The sequence below is a fragment of the Cydia splendana genome, chromosome 12 (assembly GCF_910591565.1).
Source record: "Cydia splendana chromosome 12, ilCydSple1.2, whole genome shotgun sequence".
Classification (NCBI taxonomy): domain Eukaryota; kingdom Metazoa; phylum Arthropoda; class Insecta; order Lepidoptera; family Tortricidae; genus Cydia; species Cydia splendana.
Window position 1 is genome coordinate 6,489,076 of NC_085971.1, and position 22,646 is coordinate 6,511,721.

At 34.0% G+C, this 22,646-nt stretch overlaps 1 protein-coding gene across 2 annotated transcripts in view; it reads right to left on the reverse strand.

Annotated features, from left to right (window-relative positions):
• LOC134795382 (uncharacterized) overlaps positions 1–13,803 on the reverse strand; it is a 115,630-nt gene extending 101,827 nt beyond the window's left edge. Inside the window, exon 1 of one of the 2 annotated variants that reach the window (XR_010144806.1) lies at positions 13,602–13,799. Coding sequence is in view for 1 of the 2 variants with exons in the window: in XM_063767216.1 (XP_063623286.1) it covers positions 13,602–13,615 (14 nt within the window). In the remaining variant the exon portion in view is untranslated. Of the gene's footprint in view, positions 1–13,601 lie in introns of both variants that reach the window. The other variant, XM_063767216.1, reaches the window with a different exon arrangement.
• Between the last annotated feature and the right edge of the window lie 8,843 nt (positions 13,804–22,646).

Genomic DNA, 22,646 nt, shown 5'->3' on the forward strand with positions numbered 1-22,646 from the left:
GAGAGGGAGAGAAATTAGGATTAGTAATTAGCCGCTTACTGATACAGACCGAATTCCACGCGGGCGGAGCCGCGGGCACAGCTAGTACTTAGATATAACACGTTTGAGCTTCTAAGCAATAGTAATAGTAGGCAAATTTTATGGGTATTATGTTAAATTTGTTACATGGGACCTATGTAATTAATAGGTTTCCATGTAATTTACAATTTCATAAATATACCTACTAAATAAAACTAGGTAAGGAGTTAGAACGTTAATTGGCCGGGCCTGTTTTGTTTTGTATTGTTGTTTAGGTCCCCACTAAAGTTCAAAATGGTATTGTTTTATTTCCGTTCACTGTATGTTACGCATAATATGTATAATTATACATAATTGATAGGTTTAGGACTATGTTCACTCTTGTATGTAAATGTGTCAGGACAAAGGTAACATCTTAATATTTATTACGTTTGCATATTTAACACTGCTGTTAAAAATGAATGGTGGTAGTTCTAACAGTAATAAATTCAAATGTAATATGTATTTGTATTACCACTACCGGAAAAAAAAAACCAAAAATGATTTGGTACTCAAATAGGGCCCCAGTGGCAGGCTAAATCAAGTACATACTTTAATAATTTTACACGAAAGACGACAGTATGGTTGAAATTTTAAAATTATTGATTCTGGTAGGGTAAGAGTGCAAAAAAAGCTTAACTGTAAATTATAATACACCGTGTTTTTATTGAATTCCGTTAACTTCGGGGTATGGTTAAGTACGTTTAAGAAAACTAAATGGCATAGTTAATATTGAAAAAAAAATAATTTTTTTTGCTTTTTTTTCAGAAAAAATAATATTAAAAAGTAATTAAATGTAGCATATAGCGTTGTTGTAACACGGGCATTACATTTAACTAAACCAAACAATTGAAATCTGTGACATATCAATGTCAATTCGAACATCGATCGACCGAGATTTTACTTAAGTTTAGTAGCAAATGCATGAACTCATTCTAAACACTAATCAATATGTAAACCGACCTTAAGGCAAGTGTACAAGCTTGTAGAGGCCTTATAGGAAAAAAATAAAATATTGATTATCTTCGAAATGGAGTTAATTAGAATATCGGTGTCTTTGGGAAAGTTACTTGATTTAAGCTCAGGTATGCACCCTTGAAATCAACGGAAATCAAAAAAAACACGGTATACTAACATTCTAATCCAAATGATATGTATGACAATATTATTCTATTAAGTATTTGTATTTGGTATTAGTCTGTTTGCATAACGGTTGAGCAAAATATTAACTTTTACAATACCTTTCGAACTTGAAATTGCCCTTTTATTTGCAACTAAAGCGTTGCATTTCAAATCTAAGTGGTCATTTGTTTCACTAAGTATGTAACAAAATAGCGTTATTTATTTCCTTGTAAATAAAGTATTAAAAATGTTCAAAGCTTTATATTTGTTGAAGTGCCTCGTTGTCATCTTAAAGGCTTTAGTCTTTTTACAAAATGTTTTCTTTTATGGTTACTCAACTTCTTACTATAAATGGGATAATATTTTATTTGATGACGGTGTTGAAACTCTAAATAACTCAAAAACTAAGTTCCATGAAAAGGACTACTTATGTAAACACCTTACGGCCCGATTCGAACCTTAAGATACGTGACGTTGCTTCAAACAAAAACGTCACTTGACAGTGACACATCTAATCCATATCGTTTCTACATCTATTAATCGACATATCTTAAAGTTCGAATCGGGCAGTTAGTTTCGTCAACCAACCCTAAAAGGAACGTTGTCCGTATCTTATACCACAATATATTCAACTTACTCAAAATTTTTCTTTGTCATCTGGCATAAGTAATATGTATAAATATGTATGTATGAAATATTTAGTGAGAACAGATATTCGTCATATAAAGCGTAAACAGTAGTTGCAACTGTCACAATACTCCTGGCCAAGTGACCAATGTTGGCATGACAAAGCTGACTTGATCCTTTTGATGGATGTCCCCAATGCTACTTGGTACTTGGCAACGTTTCAACATGCTTACCGGCTTTATTCGCAATACACTTTTGAGGTAGCGACAATGATAATTATCAAAGAGCGTTGTCATTGTGACGGACATTGGATATTCATGAGCACTTTTAGTTCAGCGATAATTAAGGCACAAGGTATCCAGTTCCAGCAGGTTTTGACCTCACCGTGTACTAATAAGATCCTCAGAATGTATTTTAGGTACAAAATATAATTTCATATTTTCCAGTAAGCATTCCTTAAGTTAAAACCAGACTTAGGTACCTAACCCAATGAGGCCTAATATAAGTAGCGCTTTTCCATCTGGATTGTTAGGTCAAACAATTGAAATCAATTATGTTATCTCTGGTCTCTTTTGCTAATCATAACCAATTGTTTTCCAGGGTGACCATAGAAATCAATTTAGTTATTATATATTATGGTTGTTACACATGTAACTGGACAAAATAAGTCTTAGTGTACGAATACAATGCACGGATACGCATGTTGTATTGATATTTGGCATTAAACTTTCGTTTCTGAATGCGGCCTGAGGCCTTGCGGCATCACGAAACATTCGCGTAAATTGCGGTCACTGCATTAAACGAACTGAGTCACAATAATGACTAAACCATCAGTGACATCAGTGAATAATTTAGCTATCATTTTACTTAATAAATATTTTATTCATTAGGATGCACATATTATGATATAATATTACCTAATAACTAATAAACGGACCTTGTTGTCGATGGCGCTAATATCGCGCGGCGTCTCATTTGTATTGAAGCATCGTTAATAATGGCGTTAGAGCCTTTCAAAAAAAGGCCACTTCCATAGACAACTTACATTATTATGTTTCAAAACTGCTTCATTTCAAATAAATGCCATTTGGAGATGAGTAGATTGTCTTAATTTGTAAGAAGTAACATATGTTTGACAATTAATACGAATATGTTAGTAACCACCATTTATCAAATTATATTTTTAGGCTAATAGGTACATAATTAAATATATAAAAATGCTAAACAAAATGCTATTTATTCAAGTTCCTAAAAACTAGGAAGTAGATTTTTGGTCTGATTAGATTAGACTAGATAAGATGTAGATTTAAAGATGTAACAATGTCAAACTAAAACTCGAATCGCTGGCATTACCAAAACTCTGAAGAGCGTTTTTTGTAAGCGACTCTCTGATAAAATGCTCCAGATGTCAATTCCATTCCTTCTTAATATTTTTGCTGATTATGAGTAGATGCTATTACTTAAGTATTAGTAAGTATTATTGTTGTCTTGTACCTATTGCTCGTACGTGTAGCCAAAACTATCGATATATTGATAGGTTAGTGCCATTTTTTACCATATTCCTGATTTAATAAATAGTCAAACACTATAATACTGGGTCAACTGGTTAGCAAATGTCAGCGTCGTCGGGAAATACCCAAAGTACGAGTGTCAACATTAGCGACACTCCGGCCCTGGTGTAAACAAGCAAAAACATCAAAAGTAATCTTTAAAGCTGTTAACATAAGGTGGAAATTCGGTCGGGTTGTTTGCACAAATGTTAGTCGAAAACGCGACACAGCGTAAGATTGATAGACTAGCCTGTGAATGAACTTAGCAAATATACCTACGGATTTTTGGTCGGAGATAAATCTTTTGGTTGGATTAAACTGATATACTTGGAAAGGGCAACATAATTTATATCCGGATTGGATTTGGTTGTCAACTCGTGACGTATGTTGTGTGATTGTTGTGTACTAGCTATGAGATTGACTATGTCACATGTCAGTTTATGGTGTTCGCTTGTGATTGGGGGATCCTTATTTTAGAAAATATATTTCCTAGAAAACTTGTTTTCTTATTGATAAGATACAAGAAAGAGATAATGGGTCATTTAACTTTAAGTAAGTATATTAATAGACGAATACGGCAAAACCATAATAATGTGTCTAAGATAACTCCGCCCATACTTTGAAACGACAAGGTGAGGTGTGGAAGTACCACTACAATATTTTAATCTTCATATTTTCATGGGAATTTCACGTTTAGGGTAGCTTTTTCACACTGTCAATGTAAAGTTAGCTTGGTTCGACTATTAGATACCAATCTTAATATGTTCAGGATTCGACGTCTTTTTAATGCTCGTATGTACATATGTAGGTACATAATATATTTAGCATAATCGATATTGTATGCAAAGAAACATCGACCTTTCAACAATAAACATAAATTTTAATACGAAACTAGTTTCTATTTCAATATTCGCGTGCCAACAGTTAACGATTTTATTTACCTTCTTATGAGTTATACAAACAAAAATAACCCATCTCTCGTGAGTGTAGTAGTGAAGTCGATCGGAAAGTCACACACGGCCCGCAACTATCCATACTAGTTACTCGTATTCCAAGTGTCCCGGTAATAGTCTTGTTGAGAAATGTCCGTTGATGGTAATATTGTGTGTAGTTAATACGTACATACAAACTTATGAACAAAACCAAACGCTTAGGAATGTCTGTCTAACTTTTTAGCTAAACAAATATGGTATCTTAGTTCAACTAAGTTGAATGTAAGACCTTCGATTCGCTCGGTCCGTCTTCGGGTAGGGGGAGTCCGGCAGACTTGGCCAGATGCACCATGGTAAAAAAAGTACCTAACAAAATATATTTTTTTACCTAATTTGTGCACGTACGTATGTGTCATACCCGAACAGGCATTATTAATGCTGATAAACCCCTCCCTCTCTCCTTCCCTCCCCCTATATTTTCTCTTGAGTTATCTAGGAACATCTGTGATTTAGTTACTTATTGTAATAGTTTGTCTAATATTAACGTTGATATAATTTTGTTCGGATCTTAATGGTGTTAATTAATACATATTTGTTATTATCCCGAACAGTGGACTATTTGTGTGTCACCACTGCCACCAGCAAGTTAATCTACACAATAAACCGCATCGCACTGTAGATTTGCTATATTCCTCAAATATGGTTTTAGTTAAGTACTTAACATAATCGACTGAATATTAGCTACTACCTACATTAATTAACAACTAAATTACTCCTACCAGTTTAGGTTAAATCAATCATAACTGCATGTCAAGCACGACGATGAAATCATGCCACGCGCAGCGGAAACTAAGTAAAACTTAAAGTCAAACGAAATTTCGAATGATCATGCTGGGACCACAATATCAATTTAACTATAATCACGACTTAAGCTGAAATCCTATATTGGTAGCGCTAAAGCCGGTTCAAAAGTATGAGATGCAAATAACTTCGCTTTGATGGTAAATATTTTTGTTTATTTCTAGTATCGACTTGTTATATTTCATAATTATTATTTCAGATGGTTCAGATATTAAATTATAATTAGGTACGTTAAAATCTCAATGACGTAGTTAGATTTATATTTATATAGATACCTACTAGTTTTTTATGAGTTCGTTAGTTTGTTTACATAGGTTCTATTAGGTTATTACCACGAATTATGTTTGTTTTGGCATGGATTTAGCACAGATTTAACCCATACTAGATTTGATGATGAATAAATTTGATGACTGACAAGATTATTCGGGGTGATCATTAAAGTTAAAGCCTTTCACTATCTACCTTTTTGCTTTTGAATTTGGAACTTTCTTTTATTTCTATAAGAATTCAAAACTCGAATTGAATTTGTATTTGTACCTACAAGTACGCGGGGACTTACAAGGCTATTTCCCCGTAAGTACTAGGATTCCGTAGTCAACATCAAGGTAGTACTAGGATTCCGTAGTCAACATACAAGGTAGTACTAGGATTCCGTAGTCAACATACAAGATAGTACTAGGATTTTGCAGTCAACATACAATTTGTATAGTAGTTGCGTCTGTGCGTTTTCCCGTTTGCTGCGGCTGAATTAAGGTCCTTTCGGATTCAGACTACACCAATATTCCTGCGGCAGTATTGCGGCGCGACATTGCTGCCGCAAATATTAAATAGCGGTAATGACGCACTGCAATAAGAACTGCCGGCGTATTATGGATGGCTTTATCCATCTTTATCCACGTGATAAAATAACTGACACTTTTTAACACCGTGGGATAGAAAGTGACGGACACCGTTTTATCTCGCTGTCACGTAGATAAAAACGACCATCATATCCGTACGGATGTAGAAATGTTGTCGACTGCATTGCTGCAGAAAAAGTTAAGGGTAACATTCCATTTCTGACCGCAGCTGCACTACTAGTACGAACACGTCGGTGTTATTTGACAATTTTCATAGTAAAATGAATGGTAGTGCTGCTGTCGTTGGAAATGGACTGTCACCTTAAAAGGGACATTTTATCAAGACATTAGTATTAATTTGATGTTTCTAGCAGTAACAAAGGCAACGAAATTGTGGTAGGTAGAGATTTGTAATTACAAATATGAAACTAATTTATTGTGTTTATACAATGAGTTACAAAATACAATATTAAGCGGCAGATAAACAAACTATGACTCCTAGGTCATGAATCTATCGGAAACGTTATAATTGTGTTGCGTTAGTAGATATAGTAAATACCTACAGTATCTAGTTGCGATAGCTACTGGCCACCCAGTAGGTGATTCATAAACATGTTAAATTATACCTATTTGGTTTTAATTAATGCTTCAAGGTCCGACGTGTTCAAAATCCTTTAAACGTGAATATAATTAAGTTCCATGCCAAAATTATAATATCATTAAAAGTATCATCCTGAATTAATATAGGAACCTAAACAAACATTACGTTATGTTCTTACACATAATCCGGCACGTACAGCAAACGACACACACACAACAATAAAATTTCAATTTGATCTCAGTATTTCAACTCTATAGTATTTTTCACATAGGTGACAGCTGTGATCTTAATGTATGGTGACATTAGATTCCACCATTGATATCATACCATTGATGTTTGATGATCCTGGTAGGGTCGCCATGTGGTGCGGGAAGTTGGAGGAGCAATTAAACAAGTGAATGCTGATTATATAATAAAGTTTTATTGGGTATGGGTATGTAGTTTGCATTATTACATTACTTAATTATGAACTAACTCCTTACCGAGCTATCACCGTACCGAAGCTATATGAAAAATACTATTTTATCACACTAGGTACTTAACATGTTCTTAGATAACGTCCTTAGTTCTTTACCCGGTTACCATTGTGTGGTAAATTGAATGTTTTTGACATCGTAATTAGTATATTATGATGTATCATAAAAAAAATTCTCAACCATTATCAGCGTAACCTTTAGCCTTTCCAATTAGTTTAATAATACTTTAGTATATAAGTCGGAATTATATAATATATTATGTTTTAAAAAATCTGTTCTTATAAATAAGGAAATTATTTAAAAAAATATAACGGAAAATGCATTGAAAGTCGTCAAATCAGATATCCAAAGTATAGATATAATTGCTGTATGAATAAGTAGGTAATTTTATTAACACCCACATACAGCTATAGGTACTTAACTAGGACACTGTTTTTGTATCTGTAGCTATTCCAATAAAAGTAAACAAAATCTACCCTCATTCATTCATCGTCAAACGTCAAACCAAATTAGAAAATGTAACGAGATGACATATGCTATGAAAAATCACGTTATTATTTCCATAAATTATTTAAGTTTCGATTGTCGTTTTCTGTAAACGATTGTTATGTTGGCTAGGCCCCCAAAACAACTAGAGTTAGACCAAGAGAAGTCTGCAACGATTTTGATAGCACCACACTGTAAGTTTTATTTATACATCATAATTCCATAGAAGTTTGACGTTTAAAATAACACTTGCACTGCGTGTGCTATCAAAATTGCTAAGAAAGTCTTGGTCTAACTTTATTAGGGTGACCGCAAATAAAGTGTAGGTATTTATTTGTTTAGAAGTATATGTTGCCAATTGAGACCGTTTCGATGATGTGTTCAGATATATCGGTTTGTCAGACGGAAGGTTGATCAGACGGGTTCAGATATATCGGTTTATTGTATTGTTTATATTTATACATGACTCACACTGTATGTAGCCGCTGGCAGGCATAGCTAAAAACAGTAGTCTTATTTGGCATTTAAAAGTGGACAATTATCTTACTAACTGAAAGCTTAATTATACACGGATTGCATGGAATGTAAATTATATCAAAAATCAAAATTTAAAAAATGTTGTTATAGTACATGATATTTTACATCAATATTGAAACTATAATCTATCTTTTATGTGTAGGTATTTGTAGGTTTTATAAATAACGATTTATACTACAAAAAGAAAGTAAGACCATAAAGTTATTTAATTGTCTTACTTTTACTTTAGAGTTCAGTTACTGTAACTGAACTCTTACAAAAAAATCCTATTAGAGAAGTTTATTTCACACACACACACACACTCCACTCCTTAAATTTAAATTCTACTTATGCACGTCTCTCCTGTTTGTGTTATTATTTATTGTATTTTTTGTTTGTATATTTTCCTTCAATGCAATTTTGTACTAAAATTAATTTTATATTAGATATTTCTTATTCACTATTATTCAAAAACGGCTAACATATTCAGTTTCGTTAAAATCTCTCAGTAAAATCTATTTTCCCGGTTCCCGAGATACAAGCTGCGCCTGGTTTGGGGCGATGGATATTAGTTTAATTGTGAAATCTAATTTTTTGTTAAGTTCAATCTGTGATATCAATTTGTAAAAAAATATTTGGTAAATAAACTATTTGTATTTGTATTTGAAAAAAAAATGGTACTAGTGAAAACAAAAGTGGTCAAATAAACAATCTGTTAACGATACGCTGTATGTTTTGGTTAAAGGAATGGAACATTTATGAGATACACATTAGAATAACATATGGCAAATTTCACAGCCTTGACGTCATTTAGTTTTTATATCAGATAATTATACAATATAAAAAATATACACAATGCTTGCTATTCAAAAGTATTTTTTTATTTGTTTAAATGATGTTTCGAAAACCTGTAAGTATAAATATATATCATGCTGTATCGTTATTATAAAGATTTTTACACCGAGTATAAAATACATTATGGTTATAAAGTGCAAGTAATATTATTAAAAAGCTTTCAAGTGCTATTTAAAATAGCTTTCATTTAATGGAAACTGAACACGAGTGCCTTTCGAAATAGTTTTATTCATTCAGTTATTCTTCTCGTAATAAATGGAAGGCAAGTTTGGCATCCAATATACGAACAAACAAGGTAGTCACGTATTACATAACTTTATCGGTTCACAGCATGTACATTGTACAGCTTCCCAAAATTGAAAATTTAAAATATTCCTTAAAAGGCACCTTAATAAAAATATACGGGGACATAAGGACCGGGAGGTTGGCAAACTGCATTCTTGACATAATTTGGGTATGGGCGTGTTTTTGAACCCAGAGGGCCTACCGCGAACCACGTTCGACGTGTTGCCTCTCTGTCGCACTTGTGAATTCGTACGTAAAAGTGACAGGGAGGCAACACGACGAACGTGGTTTTCGCGATAGGCCCTCAGTTGCTCGTTAATCTCGTTGTCAGCTTGGGGCGTGTTAATGTCGTAATAAAGATTTAAATTAAATATTATATCTAGCCTGTGCCATAAGTTTGTGTTTTGTGTTTTGTACAATTAAGGAGTTTATACATACATACATAAATATTTTTAAGAGATATTCTGCAATATACTTGACGTAACTGTTTTCATTAGTTTAAGTTTTTATTGAACGTAAAACAGCAGGTCTCATTTTTAGCAAGGTTTTTGATAAATTGCACTGTTTTAAACAAGTATTATATCAAGATTATATTCATCAAACGCTTAAAAAAAGGCTAAGTAAGAATATGTATACGTAAACACTTTTTTGTAACACAAGACAAGTTAAAGTTACTTCAGTTACATAATCACATATTATTGTAAGAAATCTAAAATGTGATTATGTAATCGTTTAAATTTAAGTAAAAAAAACTTTTTAGCCCAATACTTGAACGATATAGAATGCTTCAAGACTCGAGACAGTAGTAATCCGCCTATCGTACAGTTTGTTTGTGGAGTAGTAATAAGTATTTGTGAAGTTTTTCTTCAATATTTAATTATAACATTCAAAAGGTGCCAAGAAATCGAGGATCATTTATCACTCTCAACAAAAATATTCCTAGAAGGCATATCACGTGTAGCTGAGGTGTTTTTTCCATGTGGTATCATTCAGATAAGTAATTATATCGCTACACCTACAGACACTGAAGCGCTAAGCATTGTGATACAAATAAATGTCACGGGGAAAACATAGTAGGTGTTATAATATAGTGTTTTGATGATATTTCCAGAAAATACACGTGGACGACAGTCATAATACACGACATACACGTGGGACATGAAATATTGGGACATGATAACACATAAAAATGAAAATAACTAACGTTTTTGTAGAAGCACTACAGGTATGGTGTGGGTAAAAACATATGATTATTGTCAGGAGGGCGGGCGCTGTTATTCTCATGTATAGGGTGACAGCTAGTTCAGTATAGTATGAAAAAATTAGTTCCAGTGAAATTCCGCAACATGGTGCGTGATCATATATTCCTGGTCAGGCTTTAATTTGTAGGTTTTTAGAGAAAAATTAATAAATAAAAAATTATAAAAATAAAAAAGTACCTACTTAAATAAATAAATATATTTCACACAGATCAATCTAGTCCCATGGTAAGCTCAATAAGGCTTGTGCTGTGGGTACTAGACGACGATATATATAATATATAAAAACATATATACATAGAAAACATCCATAACTCAGGAACAAATATTTGTGATAAACACACAAATAAATGCCCTTACCTTAAATGATTCTTTACTACAGATATGATGGATACCTACTTAGTCCAAACGTCGGACTATAGGGGGCAGTTTGAGGGCAAAATAAGGTTTACAAAAAAATCTTAACTTACGAGTATTATAATGTACCTAGTATTTGTAACATAGTTAATTAAATTAGTTACCCGTTAATTTATTCATCTTTAATGTGTAAATACTCTTTGAAGTGTTGACTGATAGCCCAATGAAGTGGCCACTTAAAAAACAAATAAATAGCTGACATGCGTCATTCTGACTGTTGTTCATACTTACTTTTCACATTATAAATATTGAATTGAACATTATTAAAATTGAACACATGAATTGATTGATTTGCGAACCTTACCTCTATCATTCTGACATGCCACGAAAATGCCCGCTGGCGTCCGACGTATGCTACTTACTATTGTTTCTTTTTTTTTACAATATTTAAAATACTTAATACGCATGCATCAATGAATAAGAGATCACACTGACCATAAGACTTCTATAATATTAATTACTTAAATTACGAAATCGCCACTGACAACGAAAACATGTAAACAGTAGCAGTATAAGCGTGGTGGTTATTCGTTTTCATTAAGAGTTTCGCTGCCAAGTATTCACTATGCGGTTTCGTCTTGTAAGATAATTGTTGAGTTTAGCTCTGAAACGGCCAAACGTCAATGACCGCTTCATGATTTTCCTTTAGTTAAGCTAAAATTTAGCTAACAAATGCCGACGAAGTAGGTACCTACTCAATTTTCTAAAATGAACAAAAATAAGTAAGTTATCTATATAAGTATGGACATCGTCGCCTAGCACCCATAGTACAAGCTTTGCTTAGTTTGGGGCTAGGTCGATCTGTGTAAGATGTTCCCTAATATTTATTATTTTATTCATTTATAAAAATAATGAAACCGAATATAAGTACAATAAAGCAGCGTACACTTACATTTCCTGTATTAATATAACGGCCAGTTATTGAGTGAAAATTTTGTAGCGTTTTTGAAATTATTCTTGAATTGCCCTTAGAATTGGTCAAAGGCACCTAGCGTTTCAAATTTAGCATACACCACAGAATTCGGGACGGGTACCGCCGTGGCCGTCTGGTTTAAGGTCTCTGCCCACTACACCGTATCATACCATGACCGTGCTATGAACGTGTCAGGCAAAAAAATATTCTTTGTATTAAAAAGTATGAGACTATGCCCACTAGCCCGTTCCGTCACCGACCATACCCGTCGCGTGCCATGCACGTACCGTCAAAAAATAGTCGGCGAGGATATTTTGCCGGTGCCGAAACGCTCCGTGCACGGCACGCAACGTTGCCAGAACGGTGTTTGCAGGCGGCGAAACAGTGAGCATACGGGTTATAACCGCGTATGGTGACCGTTCTAAGCCCGTTATAAACGCGTTGCTATATTTCTTGCTCGCTCTTACCAGTCTGATAACTATTCGCTCGCTCTTTCTGACGAGTCATGCTCTCGCGGATAGAACGCGGGTACTAAGGGGATGAAACGCGGATGCTACGGGGATTATAGGCGGATGCTATGGGGATGATGCGCGGTTACTACGGGCACTAAACCCGTTATGTACGGACATGAAACAATGTGGATACGGTGTAGTGGGCAGAGTAGTCCGTATCGCGTTACATTCCGTGCCTGATACGTTCATAGTACGGTCATGGTATGATACGGTGTAGTGGGCAGAGACCTTTAGTGGTCAGAGTCAAAACGTTAGCCGCGTAAGGTGAAGACGCGGGTTCGATTCCCGCCTCGGCCACCGGTGGTCTTGGTATCTTTTCTTTAGTGTTATCTATATCAGTTTATTCTTGAACTCTACAGCTGTGAGTATCCAAACCTTTATATTGCGTCTTGTCACGTAGCTTCATAAAATTTAGTGTAATGCAACGGCTTTACCTTCCGTTATTGACAGTGACAGTTATTGCAGGTTTCAGCATATTTTCGGTTTCCGCGCATCAAGGGAACCAAAATAAATGGAGCCCTTTGTCGCTTACAAATGTTTACAAATAGGGCCCTTAGTTATCCTGGTTTATATTTAGGGTTGAGCCATGTTTGAATTTAAAAAACATATGTATGCAAATACTTTTTTGTATGCAAAAACGTATTAATACGTCTTCGCACTGAATTTCCTTTTCTTTTTTGCGTATTTCGCTGCGTCTGGTTTAACACGTCTTTATTGTTATGGTTTTATGATGATTAGTGCTATAATTAGTACGTAGGTTTTATTTTATTCAAGTTAATTATAGCCGAAACTGGTTTATTTCTAAATTTAAATATGACAAACGTTATATAGTGTTGGGTTATTAATAAAAATAATCAGGGAATATATTTATCACTTAACCTTCTAGAGACTTTATACCTACAACTAGGTATCAAAGAGTATTACATAATACAAGAGAAAGAAGAAATTACAAAACATCTCCGCCTTGCGAATTTCAGACATTTTTTTTATTTCAGTAAAAAATTGTATTTTTTAAATTACATCAGATTATATTGTATTACCTACTCCCTAACAGAAACCAATAATCATACGTACCTTTTTTTTATTCATTAATCCATTAAGTACATATTATATAAAGTACCTGTCTTACTATTCCATTCAATTTATAATGTTTTTTTATTATTAAATGCTACCGAAGAAAATTATAATAACTACTTATCATATAAATTTTCCGAAATATTTTTTTTTAAACTAATAAAACATTTTTATCATTAAATAAAAAAGAAACACTAAATAAAAAATGCAAATACTCACAAAACACACTTCATATTGTAAATCCTAATGCAATATCACAGATAAATCATAGCACAACACTTGGCACTCACGTCACTGCGCCCGAGCATGCGCGTCGCGACATCGGCGAATCGAGACTGACGCCGGCGCCACGAGCTTTGGAGACTGAAGATTAATTGACGCTTTAATAAGGCGTGTGCGCACTGAGATATATTATAATTAACTTCCTACTGTTTTCCTGCTTAACTAAGAAGGTAAAAATATGAAAATATCTTTAAAAAAAAAAGGCTTCAGCACTCAGTTTAATACTATCATTTAATTTAAATCAAAGATGACCTTTCATGTGATCAGAAATATCAAATAATAATCACTGTCTATCAATTTATTATTTTAATAGGTAAAAAGGAATAATTAGAACGTATGTGGCATCATATAGTTACGCACTTTCTTGTAACTAAATTCACCATACAGTGCCATATCTACATTATATATGAAATACCTACAAAGCACGAATTTGTCTTAAAAGTTTACACATGTTATACCTACCAACAATCAATATTTGCTTAAAAATGAGGACGTGAAGACTAATCGACGATATGTATTAAATCGATAGCGCGCACATATCCTATGTGCGCGCTGAGTTATGTGATAACTAAGTGACTTCGAGCGTTTTCCTACTCAATTAAGGACGGGAAATACAGCTCGTAAGAAAACTGTAACTAGAAAGTGTTACCTACCTATAAGGAGATAATAAATAAAATATAAGGCTCGCAGAGTAATAATTTTACTTTGTGGTACGCTTTAATGATTTTAGTATTATTTTTTAGTGATAAAATAGGAATAATATAAGTAAATTTATTTATTTTAATTTATAAAGAACGTTGCATAGTTAGATAAATATTTTTTTTTCAAATCTTACTTGTATTTAAGCGGAAATGTTTACGTGTCTGTAATTTTTGAATTCGTTTGACTAAATATCAAGATTATTATAATTAAAATACAATGTAAGTAGGTACCTAAATAATATTGAAGGAATGTTTTCATCATTACTTGACACAAACAAAGTTTTTTTTCCTCCCCAAAATAATAGCAGGACCATTGCAAGTGCGTGTTTAATTCGTACGTTCCATTGAGCTTAAATGCGTAGCATCAGATTGAACTGTCACAGTTTTTCCAGTACAGTTGAATAAAACATTTTCATGCATTAAACAACGGACATTTTGCAACTTTTTACACAGATCGTTAAAACTGCCAGTCGGCTCTAGCTTGACACCTGTCATTGTACGAACATTGAGTTAATACGTACCTATAACTTTGTTCGAAGTGTTCATCCGATTCGAAAATTAAGCAGGATATTTGTATTTGTTGTTGTTTGAAACGTGGACAATGACGCAACGTGATAGGAAGAGGCTGGAAGCATTCGAGATGTGGTGCTGGTGTGGTGCGTCGAATGGCAAAGATCAGTTGGACTGAAAAGAAAACGAACGAAGAGGTTTTACGCATAGTAGGAGAGAGGAAGAGTTTGTTAAGAACTATAGATAACGGAAGAGGAAAGATGCTTGGGCACCTGATACGACACGACGAATTTATCAAAAACATCATAGAAGGGAAAGTTGAAGCAAACAGGAAGAAGGGAAGACCAAGGAGAGCGTACATGGATCAAATAAAGGAAAAGATCAACGTCGTGTCGTATCAGGCTGTCAAAGAGAAGGCAGAGGACCGCCAAACATGGAAATTGCTCCACCGACAAGAGTCATACTCTTAAATATATGATGATGATTTGTACAAATAAGGTACCTACTTGTACTTTCGAAAATACGGAGGCAAGCTTAAAAGTATGAGGTATCTTTTGCATATAATGTACGGTTAATTATGTTATTAGTTCCAAAAAAAATTTTAATAATACATTAACTAAATCCGTGTGGTATAGATACCGCTTCGAGCTTTTAGCATTAACAAGTGAACTAATTGAAAACTTTAGTGTATGTGTGTTTAGTTGTTCTGTTGAAATAGTGATAATTAACTATGATATCCCGACGATAAAGCGACAAACTGCCCGATTCGAACTTTAAGATACGTCAAATATTACGTCTAGGTACGTTATGGATTAGATATGTCAGTGTCAAAAGTGGCGTTTTTGTTTGAAGAACACGTAGTGCACGTTTAATTGAATATGGTCTAAACATAACTACCTATATGTCTGGCGCATGATGATAATAGTGTAATAGCACTAAATTGAATTGTTTACGAGTATATCTGGAAATCTCCATCGACCCTGACTTTAGTTTCGTGTATTTTTGTCGGTTTCCCAATTCGCGTCACCAATATTATCTGAGACGCCAACATCTGGGGTCTATGAGTTAAATTAATGGGTTTCAGCTTGTGATTATCTTGGCTGCTGTGACAAGACTACGCTCAATGATTCTTCACAAAATCTTCTGCTGGTATTTAACTATCTTATTAAAAATAATGGATTACAACATTTATTTATATTATTACAATACAACTCAAATAATTACAAAACAATACAAAGTTTTTAGTTTTTGTGTTCTGCACTTAAAGCCTGCTAGGATATATATTACATATATTATATAGGTACAACTATTAGATACCTAAGTAAAAAAAACATACTTGATTGTTAAAGGTGCCTAGGACATACTATTATATAAAAAAATCAATTAAAAAAGCATGAAAGAATTTAAATTTTAGGTTATGATTTAAACCAAACCAGAATAGGAGGATTTTTTAGTCTGCGCGGAGCGTCAGTCAGTCATCACTCATCAGTTTCCTATTAAGAATATCTAACCTACAGACCTAATTTTAAGAACTAGAATCATCTGTGCAAAAAATGGCATTCCTATTCAAGTTGTACGTGATGAGGATATACATAATGATATGTTTGTTAATCTTGCTAATGATTTTTCTGGACTGCGTGACCTTTGTTTTGTGATTATTTTGCTCGTTAAAAACCTTTGCAGCAAAAGTAAAAACATAACTTTGACTTAAGTTACATAACTGTATTTATTACGTAACATGTTAAATAGTTTGTTTCCACAGTATACTTCCCATAACGCGTATAAACGATGTAATGCTCTCTTTATTTCTCGTAGCTACAATTAAATTAAAGATGCAGCATAATTATACTAGAATTATACTTCTTAAATAGATAACGAGAATATAATATTCTAATATGTAGTGATATAAAAAAATTAAATAGAATACAACAATAATATTATTAAAAAAAAATAAACACCAGGAAGTTCTACAGAACGATCTCGTTCAAGGCTAATTATTTGCATTCACACTTAAAAATAACACACTATTCTTAAAAAATGAACATAACCACAAATAACCATAATTACTTTTGGACGAAATCCAACGCGTGGCTAATCCGTGGGTTATCGTACAATTCAATGAACGATGATTCGTTGATGACTGTGTTAAGCCCTGACATTCTCATAGCATTAAGCCTAATCGTCTCAAGGAACAAGGAAATGTGTGGCCTCAGTATCCGTCTCTAATAAGATCAATGTGGCAAGTTCCGTCATAGGGGCTATTCCGTCTACGAGCGTAAGTATATTTCTTCGATTTTCAATCGTAGGAAAACAAAACCATTTGCTTTTGATTGCTTAAATAAAAGCAATCGCCGCTTTGTCGCCGAAATTATCAATGCTGTTCGTTGTTCGAGAAAAACGCTAGTGGACGTAATAGCCCCTATGGCCTTGTAGCTGTTTTTGTTTTTGCCAAAATTACTGCTATTTGATCCTAAAGGAAAGCCCAGCCTTAATGGTGAAAGTTCGGTTTCTCATCTATATTTTCCTTCAGTGATAAGCTAGTAGTAAATATCGAATAGATACCTACATAAGATTCGAAACAGTGATTTCACTGAAATAGAACTGTAAAAAAGGGAAATTTCTTCCCGACGTCTGTATTTCCTGTGAAGTACCATCTACTTACGTCTCTGCAAAAGAGAGTTTTATTAGAATTGTGAAAAAATGCTTAATGAATTTGCTCAAAGCTGACGCTGACAGTATAAGCCGCCATACAATTGTTAAAAGCAAATTCAATATGCGATGGTCAAATCAGTGAGCGTCAGCGTCGAGCGAATTCATTGAGTATTCTTTTTCTTAGCCAAAACTTAAGTGTTATCTTAAAATGACTACTCCAAAACTCTTTTCCTCCGTAGTCATCTATACCAACCACCTATTTACATACATTCCCTTGAAAATTGAAAAAAAAAAAACTAGTATATTCCCTTATTTTAGTCATAGGCATAAGCCAGCCAATAGTCAGCCACCTACTGCAAAAATTACGCTTTTATTGTAATAAACAAACATTTGTGTCTCAAAGGGTTAAAACAAGTTCCAGGGATCGGCCTAAAGGCAGGGACACACTTATCTCACGTAGGCAACGTTATGCAATGCATTATGACATCTGAACCCTGAAATTTGTATGCTTAGAAACATACTTGTCATGCGTTGCGTTGCGTATACACAGTAAAACTACTGTAGTGCATCTAGCAACGGGAATAACATCACACCAATAACGATGGCCGCGGATACGAGGATCATTACCTCGACCGTTAATACGCGAACGAGTGAATAATTTCCCTGTGACGTCACTATACGCTATTGTTCGTAATTCGGCTGAATTATTGTTCGAACGGAACGAACGGTCGGAGCTTTTGTTGTGTGATGTATTCAAGAATTTTTTATACATTTCAAAATTAATACAATTTAATACCAACGTAACAAAATTAACATAAAAAGTTAATTCGTAATTTTTGTATAAAAGTAATCTCACACTTTTTGGAAGATGCTTTAAATGTAATCATGTCACTCGGGTATCACACAAGCGATTAACCTAATATAGTTGGTCAAGCAAATCTTGTCAGTAGAAAAAGGCGGCAAATTTAAAAATTGTAGGCGCGAAGGGTTATCGTCCCATAGAAAATTTGAATTTCGCGCCTTTTTTTACTGACAAGATTTGCTTGACAAAGATAATTTAAAAATGGCTCTGTCCTACTTTGGCACAAAAACAGTTGACAGTTCAGTATAGTATGAAAAAATTAGTTCCAATGAAATTCCGCAACATGGCGCGTGATCATATATTACTGGTCGGGCTTTATATTCATTATGACTTTGCCAAAGTCGAAAAAAAAAACAAGTGTGTACTATAAAACGTTGACCAATCAAGCTTTGTTGGTTTATTACCGACTATTGGTGTTTACGAAGCACGTTACGAAAGCGAGAGCAAAGACAACATGCACATAGAAAGTGTAAATTTATTTTGTCGCAGTCGTTTGCTAAGGTTTTATTGACTTTTTGTTATGTTAAATCTATAAATGTCTATTATTTAGGGTTCCGTACCTCAAAAGGGAAAAACGGAATAGGATCACTCGTGCGTCTGTCTGTCTGTACGTCTGTCACAGCCTATTTTCTGGGAAACTACTGAACCAATTAAGTTAAAATTTGGTACACATATGTAAATTAGTGACCCAAAGACGGACATGTAACGTAAATAAATGAATTTTAAACATTGGAGCCACTTTTGGGGGATAAATGAGGAAATTAAAAAATAAAGTTTTTCTAACTATATCGTGTTATATATTAAATGAAAGGGCTCATTTTGAGAATTTCAAATATATTTTTGTTATAATTTTAAAATAAATAGGTTCGAAGTTATTTAAGAAAATAGCCTAAAAATTACCATTCTTACCTATAGATGACAGGAAAATCTATTAGAAATGTGGAGTCAAGCGTGAGTCGGACTTAATGTACGGAACCCTTGGGACGCGAGTCCGACTCGCACTTGGCCGGTTTTTTTTTAATTATAGCCAAAAATAACTATTGCCAAAGATTTAATGGACATGATTGTAAAGACTTGAAATTTGACACGATCTTAGAATACAATTATTTAATTAAACATTAAACATGTATTTTATCTTACAGCTATGAAGTAATTCACATGTCATAATCCCAATACTAGGAAACTGTTATCTGTAACTGAATAACAAGCTAGATGACTTGCCACTCAGATATTTAATGATGTCACCCCGTCACTCAATCCACCCATCAAGGTGACAACTGGCACGTTTGCGAAAATATCTTCCCGGTACCCGTGACCCAATATCATATTCGTAATTAGCACAGACCACATAATGGTAGAGAAGATATATTATGTAAAATATACTTTACTATCATTTTATGTTGAAATTTCTAACGTCACGTCAGTGACGTTCGTGAAGTTCAAAATTATAATTTTCTAGAGCAATAGGTAATTACAAACTTTAAAAATCTGACCTTGATTTGACTTTTCCCGTATAGTTCTTTCTATTTACTATGGGAAATATTCTCTAGCGAGAACATTTACCATACAAAAGGGAGAACGTTCTCGAGAAATGCACTGCTTGTAACGTAAAATCAGTACCTATTAAATTAAGTTTATATTTTTAAAGTTCAAATATAGTGTGCCTATATTAAAAAAAAAACTTTAAAAACACGACGCCAATGTTGACGACTCGCATGAGAACTATGCCATTAGGTTGTATTTAGTTGACCATGCAGCAATAACTTTTTAAAAAGTCCCGAGCGAGGCAATTCTGCACTAACATTATGTTCTTAATCTGCGATAATAAATCATCTCCTTTTGATTGTGTTTTAAAGAAAAAATAGGCCAAGGCGACGTACTTTTTAATTGCGACGGCATGTCGGCTTCGGTCAAACGGTTAACATTTTAATTGAGTAATTCGTTTTTTAGGCAGCATTTAGCATTAACACAACTAATTGTCTGAGTCTGTCGTGACGTAAGGATTATTTTTGTTGCTGGGTAGCATCTAAAACATCTGACACACGACGCAGGTTAAATCACGGAAAACAAACATTTTTTGAGCGGAAAATCTTATCGGGCACGTTGCCGAAATAAAAACGCTTCAGGAAAAAGTCCCAGTAACAGCCCATCATTCATTCAATACCATCAACGCGAAGTGCGAATAAAGAACCGGTATTGAAATCAAATTGGTATCCATTATATATCTGAATACGCCGTAGTCGCTAATTATTTAATAAGCCGTTAAATTGTTAGCAACTTTAGCTTCCGATACATAATCTTGCAAACCCCTTAGTAATTTCAAGCAGATGAGAGGTTTGCGATTTTAGCCGAAATAGGTTTTTAGCCAAAATTTGTTTCTAAGTATTATATAATGAAGGTATGAACAACTTCTTAATACCTACAGTTTGCAACGTCACCTTACTTCTGGCGCTTACACTATTATGGTATACTACACTATATGGACCCAACCCGGTTACCAGAAAAAAATAGGTTCTGTAGAAAAAATAGAGACCAAACCAGCTGAAATTTGTAAGAAAGCATATTTGAAGTGAAAACTTCTTTAGCGGCGCTGAGCACTTTTTGAGGTGGGGAAAAAATGATAAACTCGATTCAGCGTAACGCGTAACGTAACGCTGACGTCATGTGTCACGGACAATGTTATTCACCAAAGAACTTTAGTCATAACGTATCATAATCAGGTCAATTATTTAAAACTAGACTTTTATATTAAGTAATAAAGCTCAATGTTCTAATCTTGTACGGGCTGAAATACGAGGATCTCACAGTTACATTCTAACCCATACAACCATTTCCAGTCGCCGTTACGACGCGGTGTTGACACATCTTGTGTCGACACCGTCTGTTTCGGTCACAATTCCAGTCGCAGAGTCGTCGCCGTGTCGACACAGTTACCAGAAATGGGGAAGGGTCGACACATGACACAAAGTGACATAAAGTGTGGTCGCCGTGTGCACACATTGTTTCGGGTTTGCGACTACTTTATGCCAAAATCATTCGTTCATTCGTTCATTTTGTTCCTGTCAAATGGAAACTGTCAGATGGAAAAATACTTAAATAAAAATAAGTGACATTAATACGCCATCTCTAAAACGGATTACAAGACGTAATTATATATTGTTTGCATTTATATTACAATATGACTTAAATTATTATGGGGAATTAAACTGCTCGAGTGATTTGATAAACTAAGTGTAATATAATCAACGCGCCACCACATTGTTTTAGTTTAGCCGGAAATGAAATTGTTTACTTCTCAGTGCCTGTGTTCATAACTATATTATTTGAAGCATTTTTAGTACTTCGATGATGATTAATGATGTATAAATATGGTTCAAGGCTGAGAAATATTGCAGTCACAAAGTAGTTGCAATGTTTCGACTTTGTGTCGACTCTGTGTTGACACATGACACGCGCTGTCAAAAGTAATAACAAAGTTACTGGTATGTTACTGGATTTGCAAAATGGCTCCTTGTGTTGATTTGTTTTCAGATATTCTCAAAGTGTAAAAATGCCGTGGTCAGAGATGGGCATTAATCGATTAACTGTTTATTCGACTAATTAATGGAATAAAAAAAGTTAATTCTCAAATTTTAATCGCGATTAGTTTAGTCGACCTAACATAGATTGAAATTGAATTAATCTGAATATTAATCGATTAAATCTCGATTGAAAGTTGACAGGGGGCCATTTTTGTACGTAAAAATAATAGAAATGTCTTGCATGCAGATGGTAGCAAAACACTTTGTCATAAAAGTCGAGATGGGTGTCGATATATAGGTTTTAGGGAGTGCCGATTTCGAAAATAATGACCATTTTGGAATCCGAAATGGCGGCCATGCACTGTGTCATAAAAGTCGTCATGGATGTCGTTTTATACGTTTTAGCACATCAGAGCTCAAGTGTTAAGGATATTATTACACTCCTTAACACTTGAGCTCTGATGTGCTCAAGTGTTAAGGAGTGTAATAATATCTTCGATTTTAATACCGTTGACCCATTTACATTAATCAAACATTTTAAAACAATTAAGAAAAAAAGTACCGAAGACTTGTGGGGAACATCTGTGAAAATTCTTGGTAACGTAATAGATGTAATTTCTCCTTATTTAACATATATTTTTAATGCTTGTGTGAAACAGGGAGTGTTTCCAGACTTAATGAAAATTAGCAAAGTTGTACCTTTATACAAATCAGGCGAAAGAAACAACGTAACAAA